This window comes from Ylistrum balloti, unplaced genomic scaffold (assembly GCF_031769215.1).
Source record: "Ylistrum balloti isolate Yb309-2 unplaced genomic scaffold, AGI_CSIRO_Ybal_v1 Utg370544, whole genome shotgun sequence".
NCBI lineage: Eukaryota > Metazoa > Mollusca > Bivalvia > Pectinida > Pectinidae > Ylistrum > Ylistrum balloti.
This window is the reverse complement of record NW_026782345.1, coordinates 813932-827828: the sequence shown is the minus strand read 5'-3', so window position 1 is coordinate 827828 and position 13897 is coordinate 813932. Positions and strand designations below refer to the sequence as shown.

The 13897-nt window shown below is 38.4% G+C and overlaps 1 protein-coding gene across 1 annotated transcript in view; it reads right to left on the bottom strand.

Annotated features, from left to right (window-relative positions):
- Positions 1 to 13897, bottom strand: part of LOC132556088 (G-protein coupled receptor GRL101-like) — a 116520-nt gene that overhangs the window by 67512 nt on the left and 35111 nt on the right. The window contains exons 8-10 of the mRNA XM_060220476.1: positions 12981 to 13097; positions 11742 to 11882; positions 7973 to 8137 (exon numbers count right to left, since the gene is read on the bottom strand). Coding sequence (XP_060076459.1) covers positions 7973 to 8137; positions 11742 to 11882; positions 12981 to 13097 — 423 coding nt within the window. The remainder of the gene's footprint in view (positions 1 to 7972; positions 8138 to 11741; positions 11883 to 12980; positions 13098 to 13897) is intronic.

Below are 13897 nucleotides of genomic sequence, written 5' to 3'. Positions count from 1 at the left end.
TTTTTCCGCTGACTGGGGAAAGCATGGCCACTAATTTCAACTGTATCATCGTCTCTTGTTTGGAAGGACGCTCGTTGAAAGTATGACCCAGACACGAAACCGTTTGCTTTTAGTTTTTTCTTCAACGACACGTTAGAAGTATAATTAAGTCCGATATCATTGGGAATGACGTTCAATGCTGACGACACTTTGTTTGTCGGAGATGGTAAGAGTAGCCTCCCTTTATTTTCGGTAGGCGTGGTTATCTTTGCGTTGTCGATCGGCCAATTATCACAGAGAATTCTGAGTGCAAAATTCCGCCTCATAAGAAAACATGCAGAAATCATTTCCAAATCACATCGTTTTAATAATCCAAACCATATTTGAGTTAATGGTGAGATTACACACATTTTAGCAACATATTCGGACGATATATATTCTTAGTCTAGCAGTTTAGAAATAACACATCTTTCTTTATCTCTGATCTCTCATTGGATTGTATTTAAAGAATTGAAATGTAATATATTTTTTTATTTCATCAGGTCTTGGAACAAACAGCTAACATGTTATCGTTTTCCTTGAACATTTCTGGTCCTGTTTGTAGTAAAATAAGAGGGTGTATCTAACCTGGAGCTATTTCTCTCCAGTTGACATCCGAGGCTACACAAAGGCCTTGGAAGTAAGGACATTTGAAAGCCTACATAATGTTAACCAAATGGCTAGTATTGTGTAATGCTCTTCAATGTAAACAATATATCATATATTCACGAGAATTGCCCATCATGTAACAAGTCTCAAAGTGTTGCTTGTTATCTAGATATTATAGAATGTCATTGTTGCACAGTTATATCGATATCAATGTATAAGGATATGCCAGAAATTATTTCATGTCTTTTTCATTTTATTCTTTGTTTCTCTTACTTTCTTTCAATAAATTTTTCGATTAGGGACGATTTTGTGACGATATTTTGACATTTTTTTTCAATAATATACATATTTACTTCTCATAATATTCCATTTAAATTTCCGTTGTTTATTTCAAGTGTAATACAAATTATCTACATTGCTGATTTCCATTTCGCCATTTTCCTATATACGGATACTAAAATGACGTCAAGATGGCATTGCTGAAATCGTATGTTACAAATAAATTATTATTTCCATGGTCATACGGAATAATATGAGATGTTGCCGGAAACAATTCACCGTAAATGTACAAATTTTCATAATAAATGATCCATGAACGGAGTCAGAAAAATTCTTTGAAAAAGGTTAAAAATACAAAGAATATACAAAGGCTTATGGCACGTCACTGTACATCGTTCCCTCGTTTGCTCGCCTGAGTCATACTGATAAGCTCCAAATGGGTGCAACTGGCTGTGGGAGACTCGATCGCGAGCAGCTCAGTCCAATCAAATACGCTGTAGTAGAAAACATCATGTATAGGTCTAATTGCATTGCTATTCATTTTCATGGCTTTTTGTACAATCTAAAGATTCACGTTATATCAATGTGGGCGTGGATCACGTAAACATCAAGGGAGAGTTTTTCGGTTAAGTTTAACATTCTCGAATGAAACAGCGGACAGCGAAATGTATTTGTTCATATTAACTAGATTTGTTTTAGGAGCTTTCCTTTAACACACAAATTTCCCACATCCTTTATTTCATAAGTCCGTTCTGTACGTAAAAATAATTGATGTGTAAAAAATCTCCAATTACATCCCCCCTCCCCCTCCTAATTCTGTTGTAATTATGTTTTCTTTATTTGACCTTTGATATATATTTCTGCAATATAAGCGTATACAACAGTACTAATGCTTACACTAAAACGATTCCTACAGGATACAGAGACAGAGCTTGTCTGGTTTGACATTCTGTTTGTGATCACTTAAATATGGCTGTCGCTACCAGGCGGCTTTGGTGACGCCGCGACTCTTCACGCCTGTAGGCGGAAACTCGTTTTACAATGGTTTAATTCGTAAACAGCGAAATTGATTTCCATGTATCTGAAACTCGCATTCCTAATTTTTTTGTCTGATACTGATGGTTAATGGCTGTACTGTAATGCTTTTGTTTAACTATATTTAAGATAAAACACGGTATTGTGGCGTTTCAGAACAAGTTACTACATCAATCACCATCTGCCTACACAAATCATGCGTCCTTGTTTGGAATGTGATCACGTGCGTATGATAATGCCATGGAAAGGTAGCACCATCGGCACAAAATGTATAGCACAGTTTGATACTGTCTAGAATTTGATAACGTAGAGACGAATATTCAATTAAACCACATCATACAGCTGTTTCATCTTCTAGCAATTGTCAAATCACGTGTTGTTGGTTTGCGTTTATCTATTTTTCAACTAAAATGTATAGCATTTCATTTGGAAATGACGTTTGATATCCGACAATACTATATATAGTGTAGCAGAAATTTTCTTCTGTATTTTTCTCCACTTATATATTGGTACCCTACATTGTTTTAATGACGTATGGTGACATCTTCTGAATGTAAGGCTTGGTCACGCATGATATTGTCACAATGTAAAACTTGATCCCATATGATATCGTTGTAATGGCAGGCTTGGTCACACATGATTTAAAAATAATGTCGAGGTTTGATCACGCATGATGTCGCAATGGCAGGTTTGGTCACGCATGATATCATCATAATGTCAGGCTTGATCGCTCATCTGGATGGTATTAAGGGTCATATATCTACACCCGCTCCAGGACAATATCCTTATGGTCATTTCATCGTACGTCGTGTAGCTGAACACTCAGTCGTCTGTAAGATGATAAAGTCATATGTTTTAGATATAACCGATAGTGTGTCCAGTTTGAGATCAGTGGGCCCTGAAAAATGACTGCCGATCTCTATCAGGCCCATAACATCACTGACCGGTTTCATGAAGAAAAACTATGTAACTGCAGGAAATAGTTTAATTTATAATTACATTTTCAAGCTCTCCGAGGTTTGATGTAATCTGCTTTCCATGTTTTAATTTATTCGTAGAGTGGCACGGTTCAGAAAATACACATGTACTTGACGCTGTTCTAAATTCATCTGATGCACGAAACTTACGGATTTTATTTAATCAAAGGCGTGCTACACCTCCCCTGTTTTTTTTATCACTTTTGATTTTTCTCAGTCACCTCCTAGGCTCCATGATTTAGGCCCTTAGCATCACTGACGGGTACTAGAAGGACGAAATAGCTGTATGATGTAGCATCACTGACGAGTTCTAGAAGGACGAAATAGCTGTATGATATAGCATCACTGACGAGTCCTAGAAGGACGAAATAGCTGTATGATATAGCATCACTGACGAGTCCTAGAAGGACGAAACAGCTGTATGATGTAGCATCACTGAAAACTTCTAGAGGGACGAAATAGTTGTATGATGTAGCATCACTGACGAGTTCTAGATCGACGAAATATGTGTATGTTATAGCATCACTGACGAGTCCTAAAAGGACGAAACAGCTGTATGATGAAGCATCACTAACGACTCCAAGAAGGACGAAATAGTTGTATGATGTAGCATTACTGACGAGTCCTAGAAGGACGAAACAGCTGTATGATGTAGCATCACTGACGAGTCCTAGAAGGACGAAACAGCTGTATGATGTAACTTCACTGACAAGTCATAGAAGGACGAAACAGCTGTATGATGTATTATCACTGACGACTCCTAGGAGGACGAAATAGCTGTATGATGTAGCATTACTGACGAGATATAGAAGGACGACAGAGCTGTATGATGTAACTTCACTTACAAGTAATAGAACGACGAAATAGCTGTATGATGTAGCATCACTGACGAGTCCTAGAAGGACGACACAGCTGTATGATGTAGCATCACTGACGAGTCCTAGAAGGACGACACAACTGTATGATGTAACATCACTGACAGGTCCTAGAAGGACGAAATAGGTGTACGGTGTAGGATCACTGACGAGTCCTAGAAGGACGCAACAGCTGTATGATGTAGCATCACTGACGAGTTCTAGAAGGACAAAATAGCTGTATGATGTAACATCACTGACGAGTCCTAGAAGGACGACACAGCTGTATGATGTAGCATCACTGACGACTCCTAGAAGGACGAAACAGCTCTATGATGTAGCATCACTGACGAGTTCTAGAAGGACGAAATAGCTGTACGATGTAGCATCACTGACGAGTCCTAGAAGGACGAAACAGCGGTATGATGTAGTTTAATTCATTGTTTTGCTCTATTTATTCTCCCTCTAGATTAAGAAAAGGCCATTTTCACATGTGTGTCTGTTGTACAATCTCTAAATTACATTAAATTATACTACTCACTTGTGTGACACAATATGAATGTTATAAAGGATCTTGTGTCTCTATAGATATGTGAAGGTCGTTCCTACTATTTTACGTCTCATAATGTGTTTTGTATTTGCGACTCATGCTTTGATGAAATATTTTCTCTATCATGTAGCATTTGTAGATGAACCTCAAATGATTGTGCAATTGTAGCGCAATTAAAAATGGTAATTACGAGATGAATTGGTCTCCGTCGTTAACGATAAGTTAGGCACATGACCATGACCGAACATTAACGGTACTGGATAATCAAGACTTAAACAATAGTGTCATCAAGACTTAAACAATAGTGTCACCTATCTCCGTTAAGTGACAACAAGCACACTGTAAAACCAACAAAAACCTCCTGTCAAATTGATCACGGCATGTTTTCTTCCAGTGCTTTTAGTAAGAGATAAAGCCTTTTTAGATGGGTATATTGCCATCCTTCAATTATCAGTGGGTCTCTAACAATATATTCTGTTATCGGCACTGATGACAAAATGAACGTAGAAGACTTACAAAGTTATTGCATCCGAAACATCATCCTTCATTGGACGTGTTTATTATCAATATCCTGTCTGTTCAAAGAGTGCCTCAATCAAGAAATGAAGCCATCGGCCATTATTGCTTCAGTTGGTCAATTAACATCTTTGAAGCACTTGTGGAGGTTTTAGACAATTAACCATTACTGTAGTTTAGAGGGTTACAGCAGTGGTTGTCTTCTATGATACTCTAACCTACTTCTAGATTTACAGGTGATGACTTGAACAACACAAGATATAAGATATCATAAGGTTTTAATCATCACGAGAGGTGACATTTTCAATATTGCAGTATTGTGCTTGTGGTTTGAAAATCCTGTCCCATACATCACTGACGAGTCAGACGAAACAGTTGTAATTCATTATATACCTGTTGGAAACACAATCGCGAAGAAATGTTTATCAATATTATTTAGTAACATTCGGGTTGTACTAACGTATACCTTACGAAAGACCATTATGATAATTGCAGACTTAACTGGTTGCTCAGCAATAAAATCCAGGCTAAATGAATCATGACACTGTTCTTATAACGTCTAGTGTACAGCGAATGATCTGACAATCTCGTCACTTAAAGCATGTCTTGAGAGGAGGATCATAATTATTTTTCTGGGGCAAAATAAAGCATATCTCATGATACACATACATGTAGCTTTAATGACGAATAACTGTGAAATTATGCAGAAATATGATTGTACGCTACTACAAAGGAAAGAGAAATTATTCATCTTTTGTCATCAATCAGTAACATCAAAGTGTCTTTTAAAGCACACTATCCAATATCGTATGTTAATGTAGCACAGAGGAATAGGTAAACATTAAAAAGTTTAAAACTGTAGCACACGCGTGTGTTTAGAAAGTTTGTAATACACGCGTATGTATAGAAAGTTTGTGGTACACGCGTGTGTTTAGAAAGTTTGTGGTACACACGTGTGTTTAGAAAGTTTGTAGTACACGCGTGTGTTTAGAAAGTTTGTAGTACACTCGTGTGTTTAGAAAGTTTGTGGTACACGCGTGTGTTTAGAAAGTTTGTAGTACACGCGTGTGTTTAGAATGTTTGTGGTACACGCGTGTGTTTAGAAAGTTTGTGGTACACGCGTGTGTTAAGAAAGTTTGTGGTACACGCGTGTGTTTTGAAAGTTTGTGGTACACGCGTGTGTTTAGAAAGTTTGTGGTACACGCGTGTGTTTAGAAAGTTTGTAATACACGCGTATGTATAGAAAGTTTGTGGTACACGCGTGTGTTTAGAAAGTTTGTGGTACACGCGTGTGTTTAGAAAGTTTGTGGTACACGCGTGTGTTAAGAAAGTTTGTAGTACACGCGTGTGTTTAGAAAGTTTGTAATACACGCGTATGTATAGAAAGTTTGTGGTACACGCGTGTGTTTAGAAAGTTTGTGGTACACGCGTGTGTTTAGAAAGTTTGTGGTACACGCGTGTGTTAAGAAAGTTTGTGGTACACGCGTGTGTTAAAAAAGTTTGTGGTACACGCGTATGTTTAGTAAGTCTAAAAGAAGGTGTAATTTGTAGTTGGAGTGTTGTTAAATTACCAAGAGTAGAAGGTGTAAATTGTGGCGCACGCGTATGTTTAGAGTGTTGGTAAATTACCAAGAGTAGAAGATCTAATTTGTGGCGCACGCGTATGTTTAGAGTGTTGGTAAATTACCAAGAGTAGAAGATCTAATTTGTGGCGCACGCGTATGTTTAGAGTGTTGGTAAATTACCAAGAGTAGAAGATCTAATTTGTGGCGCACGCGTATGTTTAGAGTGTTGGTAAATTACAAAGAGTAGAAGGTGTAAATTGTGGCGCACGCGTATGTTTAGAGTGTTGGTAAATTACCAAGAGTAGAAGATCTAATTTGTGGCGCACGCGTATGTTTAGAGTGTTGGTAAATTACAAAGAGTAGAAGGTCTAATTACGTTATTTTTTAAATGTCTAGAACCGTGATAAATAGTAACCAAACAGGCATAAATCTTTTACTTTTTAGAGACACATCAACAAAACTTGTCCTTGTGGAAACATCAAATTTGGATACATTCACTTTACGGATAGTATAATGTTATTTTATTGAACTGTCGCCGAGGTGACTGCTCGTTCACTTCAACCTAATTTTTCAGTTTTTTGAAAATATCTAATTCTAGATATATATCACTACGATACAACACACATGCTCTGCCACGGGGGTCTGAAAAGGACCGTAATCATATTTACTTGTCAACCAATCACACTTAATTTATAATCGTTTTAATGCTTGAAGACAAACCAGGAAAAGTTATTTCAGACGGAATACCCATCAGTAATGATAATAGGTCTAGATATGACATGCCGGTGGTATACCATCTCATGCTGTTGATATAGATATACTCCATTTCTGATTTTATTTCATTATATTTGAAAAGATATCATGTGTGACTTTTTAAAAAAAATTAATCCTGAACGATGACTACCGAATATAACACCAGTATTGAATTATATGGTTTGATATAATACTGTATAGTTGGTAATTTACACGAGTCATAATTTTCGCGATTTTCTTTTCAAACGATCGAATAGTATTTTAACAAATACGATACCAGCGATCTTGATGTAAAACGGACATTTGTACACACTTGTCGAATTATTTCATGGCTTATATTTTCGCGATCACGGATGTGTACCGCGAAACAGCGAAAATATCATCCCCGCGAAAATAGACGGCTATATGGTAGTGTGACTGTGAACTAAATCGGTGGAGTGGTTAATGAAATTTGTTGGACAGAACGCTTGACTACAGATGGACGCACTGATAGAGAAAGTTACCTTTAAATACATCCAACCGCCCTGTTTACTCCGTGGACAGGAAGTGATACTCACAACACCCCACCTCGTCTTCGCCGTTAACACAGTCGGGAAAGTCTAACACAGGAAGTGATACTCACCACACCCCATCTCGTCTTCGCCGTTAACACAGTAGGGAAAATCTAACACAGGAGGTGATAATCACCCCACCCCACCTCGTCTTCGCCGTTAACACAGTCGGGAAAATCTAACACAGGAAGTAATACTCACCACACCCCACCTCGTCTTCGCCGTTAACACAGTCGGAAAGTCTAATATAGGAAGTAATACTCACCACACCCCATCTCGTCTTCGCCGTTAACACAGTCGGGAAAGTAGTTGCAGACGACATTGTCATGACCTTCTGCAGGGAGACATCGACCTTCTGGACATACGAAAAACTTGTTCGTGCCCGATCTCTTGTTCTCCGGAAAGTCTCTACATTGGTTTGTGATATTCCCTGTAACATGAATAATATGATTAAGGAAAATGTCGGTCAGTGATTAATACTTAATAGTGACAATGACGTTCGTCGGTGAGACGATACTCAGCAAGGAGTCGTGGAGACCGAAAACCTGTCAACCAACCAAGTCGCGGAGACGGAAGACCTGTCAACCAACCAAGTCGCGGAGACGGAAAACCTGTCAACCAACCAAGTTGCGGAGACGGAAAACCTGTCAACCAACCAAGTCGCGGAGACGGAAAACCTGTCTATTAACCATGTCGCGGAGACGGAAAACCTGTCAATCAATCAAGTCGCGGATACGGAAGACCTTTCAACCAATCAAGTCACGGAGACGGAAGACCTTTCAACCAATCAAGTCACGGAGACGGAAAACCTGTCAACTAATCAAGTCGTGGAGACGGAAAGCCTGTCAACCAACCAAGTCGCGTGGACGGAAAACCTGTCAACCAATCAAGTCGCGGAGACGGAAGACCTGTCAACCAAACAAGTCGTGGAAACGGAAAACCTGTCAATCAATCAAGTCGCGGATACGGAAGACCTTTCAACCAATCAAGTCGCGGAGACGGAAAGCCTGTCAACCAACAAAGTCGCGGAGACGGAAAACCTGTCAACCAACCAAGTTTTCGGAGACGGAAAACTTGTCAACCAATCAAGTCGCGGAGACGGAAAACCTGTCTATTAACCATGTCGCGGAGACGGAAAACCTGTCAATCAATCAAGTCGCGGATACGGAAGACCTTTCAACCAATCAAGTCACGGAGACGGAAGACCTTTCAACCAATCAAGTCACGGAGACGGAAAACCTGTCAACTAATCAAGTCGTGGAGACGGAAAGCCTGTCAACCAACCAAGTCGCGTGGACGGAAAACCTGTCAACCAATCAAGTCGCGGAGACGGAAGACCTGTCAACCAAACAAGTCGTGGAAACGGAAAACCTGTCAATCAATCAAGTCGCGGATACGGAAGACCTTTCAACCAATCAAGTCGCGGAGACGGAAAGCCTGTCAACCAACAAAGTCGCGGAGACGGAAAACCTGTCAACCAACCAAGTTTTCGGAGACGGAAAACTTGTCAACCAATCAAGTCGCGGATACGGAAGACCTTTCAACCAATCAGGTCGCGGAGACGGAAAATCTGTCAACCAACCAAGTCGTGGAGACGGAAAGCCTGTCAACCAACAAAGTCGCGGAGACGGAAAACCTGTTAACCAATCAAGTTGCGGAAACGGAAACTTGTCAACCAATCAAGTCGCGGATACGGAAGACCTTTCAACCAATCAGGTCGCGGAGACGGAAACCTGTCAACCAATCATGTCGCGGATACCGAAGACCTTTCAACCAATCAAGTCGCGGAGACGGAAACCTGTCAACCAACAAAGTCGCGGAGACGGAAAACCTGTCAACCAATCAAGTCGCGGAGACGGAAACCTGTCAACCAATCAAGTTGCGGAAACGGAAACCTGTCAACCAATCAAGTTGCGGAAACGGAAACCTGTCAACCAATCAAGTCGCGGATACGGAATACCTTTCAACCAATCAAGTCGCGGAGACGGAAACCTGTCAACCAATCAAGTCGCGGATACGGAAGACCTTTCAACCAATCAAGTCGCGGAGACGGAAACCTGTCAACCAATCAAATTAGACATGAACTATTCACAAAAAAATAACGTAAAAGATTGTGCTCAGTCTTGGAAATCTTGTGCAAAGCATAATTTAAAAAAAGAAAGAAATATATGGTATAAGGGTCCAACGTGACGGTAAAATTAGAACTATATATCCGCTATGATTGATACTCATTATAGTTTTGTGATATGCTCCGGATAAAACTATGATGGACGAACGGACGGACAGAGAATCATATACTATCCTTCGGTGAGCATAAAAATACAATATGCATTACACAATCAAATTTCCATCGACTTTTATCTATTTGATCATGTCCATACTTCTAGTTGATTGGTTGAAGAAAGTATAGGTTAACGCAATGTAGAATGAACCTCGGGTGTCATTCACATATTTATCTAAACATACGTCTCAGAAAACATTTACCTATTACATTTTGCCAGTGAAAAAAACATATCAATTTGATAGAATAATGCAATTGAACAACATCTTCGGTATAATATTAGTGATGATATAACTTTCATAGTTTTGACCAATCAGGGCGGTGCTTTCTAGTCATTGCATTAAAATTCGACGATTTTGCTGTTTGGGCTAAAATACATGTAAAGCGAAGATTAAATAAGAAGGTTTCCCAATAAATGATAATAATAATGTATTACTTGGGGTTTCTTTACCAGATGCAGCACCTTAGATTTGAACAAACCATGTAAAGCGGCAAATTCAAAATGGCGTTGTCTTGTCAAACGTTAACTCAACTATCCTTCCAAAGTACGAGCTGATATTTCTAATATGCATGTATTTCATTTTATGTTTAGATCTACGTTTTTCAATTTTTTCAAAGTAATAAATAAAAAGAAAATCTAAATGTTTCCCGCTTGACTCGTATGATAAAAATATGTTTTTAACTCGTGTGTAGATATTTTGTTACAATCATGAACTATGTATGGAGTTTAAACGGATGATTAAAATAAGCATCTCCGATGTCTCCATTTCATGGCTACAGAAAATTGCAGCTATAGAATTTATAATTTAACAAACTGCTGCACGCGAGCATTTATATAAAAAAAGATATAAAACCAGTTCAGTGCTATAGAAAGAAGTGTTCGAATATCATAAAGGAATGTCCGGCTACATTTAATATCCTTGATTCAATGTTTACCAATATTGTGTTGGTTATTCAACGGAATAAGACATCATCATCCTCGCAACGCCGTTAGCCTGAATGGATGTCATGAGATGAAGATTTTTTTCCCTAAAAGAGATATAGGTACACGTGTTATGGTGAGGAATCAATATTCCTGTTAACAAAGTCCATCGTATATTTAACAAGACTAGCATATATACGATGTAACGCTTTCCTTACGAGAATTTCAACTAATTCTGACATTTTCCCATCCGCCTGACAGGAACACATTCATGACAACTAATGGGCATGATGGCGTGCAATGAACAGGGCCAGGTCATCTCGAATCCGTGATCGTTTTTCTAATTGGATTCTGAATCATGTGCGTGCATGCACGTGCTTAAACAGGCAATGAAATAGACTTCTGTTGATGTCATTCACAGGAACACAAACAATAGGAAAACGGTATGTTGTTATAGAAATCTCTAGCCACCCTTTTTACCTTTACAACTTTTTGGTAGCCTTTGCTGAGAACACTCTAAAGACAACGTCAATTATCGATAGTTATTGGTGTCCCACATGTGAAGAGTGAGACGATGAAAAGGTTTCACAACTTACAATTTGCTTCTGATTAAGTATGTGAGAAAACCAACCTAACACGAGTGTGAATGAGATATATCATACCTAGTCAAAACCTCTTGGTGACAAGGTAAACGTGTATACTCGGGCAGTAGGTATACACGTGAAAAGTATGAGCATTTTGATTAATTTGGTCGTTACAATATAGATAGCATGAACCTTTGTGTTTGAGATTAAAAAATGAGAAAACAAAGACGGTTAAGAGAACACTCACAACAGAAGAACTCGTCTGCACCGTCCTTGGTATTACGACAATCGTTGTCTTGGTTACAAACGTATTCTTTAGGAATGCACCTCTTGCTCTCGCCGTTCAGCTTACACATGTAGGTGTCGCCAATAGGACAAGCTTGAGATACTGAAACAATCAAAACAAGGAGCAACGATCACAACACTTCCAATCTCTCCCATTTGTTTGTTAAAGGCATTTTTACGTAAGTCAATATGGACATTGATTGACCAAGATTTTAAAATTTTCATCGAATTCTACCAACTATTTAAACAGTGTGAAAATGGTACTACAACGATTTATATATCAATATCCCAGCATTCCAGACGCTATATATTACGATGGCATTTGCTAATGCTTCCTCGTATTGTTCTTGTAAATTTAATCATTCAGGATTCAGAAAACCTCATTACCAAGCTTAAACCAACAAACAAAGATCCTTAAAAAAGTATTAGACCAGGCCAACATAAGCTGTATTTTGGCAATGTTGAAGAAAGACTAAAGAGGCGAGTCTCCGGCGAGTCGCTTTTGTCTTTCTGTCCCGAGTCAAAATGCATCTTATATTTGAAGACACTGACCAAGTATTCTATTTATCCTGTGACACTGGTTGAAAATCAGACAATCCAAACTTTTGTTTTATTGTTCAATCTTATTTACCTGACGTTGACGCTGAATCTAGCCTGTTGATGTACGCCAAAATAATTGCTCCGCGTAGAAATATAATTACAAGCTTTAAAGAATGTGGCAGCAATTTTATGAAGTTTCGTAAATAAACTTGTTCATTACAACATACAAAATCTCTGTCGAATTAACGCACGTGATAACATACAGCTGTTTTCCGTCACTGTCGAATACAGCAAAAGGTGACTTCCGGCAATGGTGGTGCCACTCAGATGATAAATAACATTGTGTTAAACGTGTATACCATTCCACGGAACATAAGGTCGATCTCTATATACAATACTATCTCATCTAAGTCTGTAAACAAGATACAGGAGGGCACCACAGAATACGATGAAAGGTCAGCACTAGATTTTAAACACAATCTACGTTCAGAATTATTGAATTTTTATTCCGTATGTATCTATGCATGGTTTCGAGTCCGCTGTTGATTTCATTACAATGAATGGACAGTAAACAATTGTAAACGATGGTGTATACAAGTGCTTTTATTTCGCACTAATGATTTTATCCGTAGAGAGCACAGTAAACTATTTAGAAACTTACAACATCCATTTTCGTCATCACATGTCCCACCACAGTCACACATTCCATCACAAACATTAGATTTGAAGATGCATCGGCCATTATCACACCGATGTTGCTCCGGAGTACACGGTCCACCTATAAAGAGAATAACATGTGTACATCATTTATCTGCGTTCATAACTTTCAACTAAAGCATTGGGTGAGAGCACCAGAGGGAATGTTAGTCCATGCCGGAGTGGTTTAATCAAGAAAAAGTGATAATTTTTCGACTCCATTTTGTACATTCTCAAGATTGAGACAGCTCTCTTGCAAACACTGAGACGGATAAAGCAATACAGAAAGTTGGATGCAGCTTTCCAATTCGTCTTTTTTTTCTTTTCAGGTTTAAAAGAAAAAAAAACATCTCGCCTCGCCCACTCGATGATGATTGGAGGAGTCAATAGCAACACGCCACCTTACGGCGGGTTTGTTGGAACTATTTTTTTGTAAGAATGGACAATCTTTTTGCACATTTACCCGCTTTGTGGATCACTCTTTTAATGATGTAAAAAAAATCGGATAACATCATAAGATATTCAAATATCTTACGATGTACATAAACAATTAAATTTTGAGTTATGATTGGTGAATTAGATAAAAAAAAATCTAGCAAACATCAACAACACCTTATCTGTTGTATCTGTTTGGAATGTGAGGCATCATCTCATGTATAATTTTTGGATGACTGAAAATGGCGCGAATTAGCTGTCTGTGACCTCACGTCATGTCAAGCATGCGGTTACGCGTAGTGATTTATTATAGAAAAATCTTTCATTTAATTATGACATTTATACATTTACATATTGTATCTGTTATTTTTGTCTTGAGAAATATATGATAAGCTTTGATAAGAATATTTTTTAATTCAACTACATCATACAGCTATTTCGTCCTTC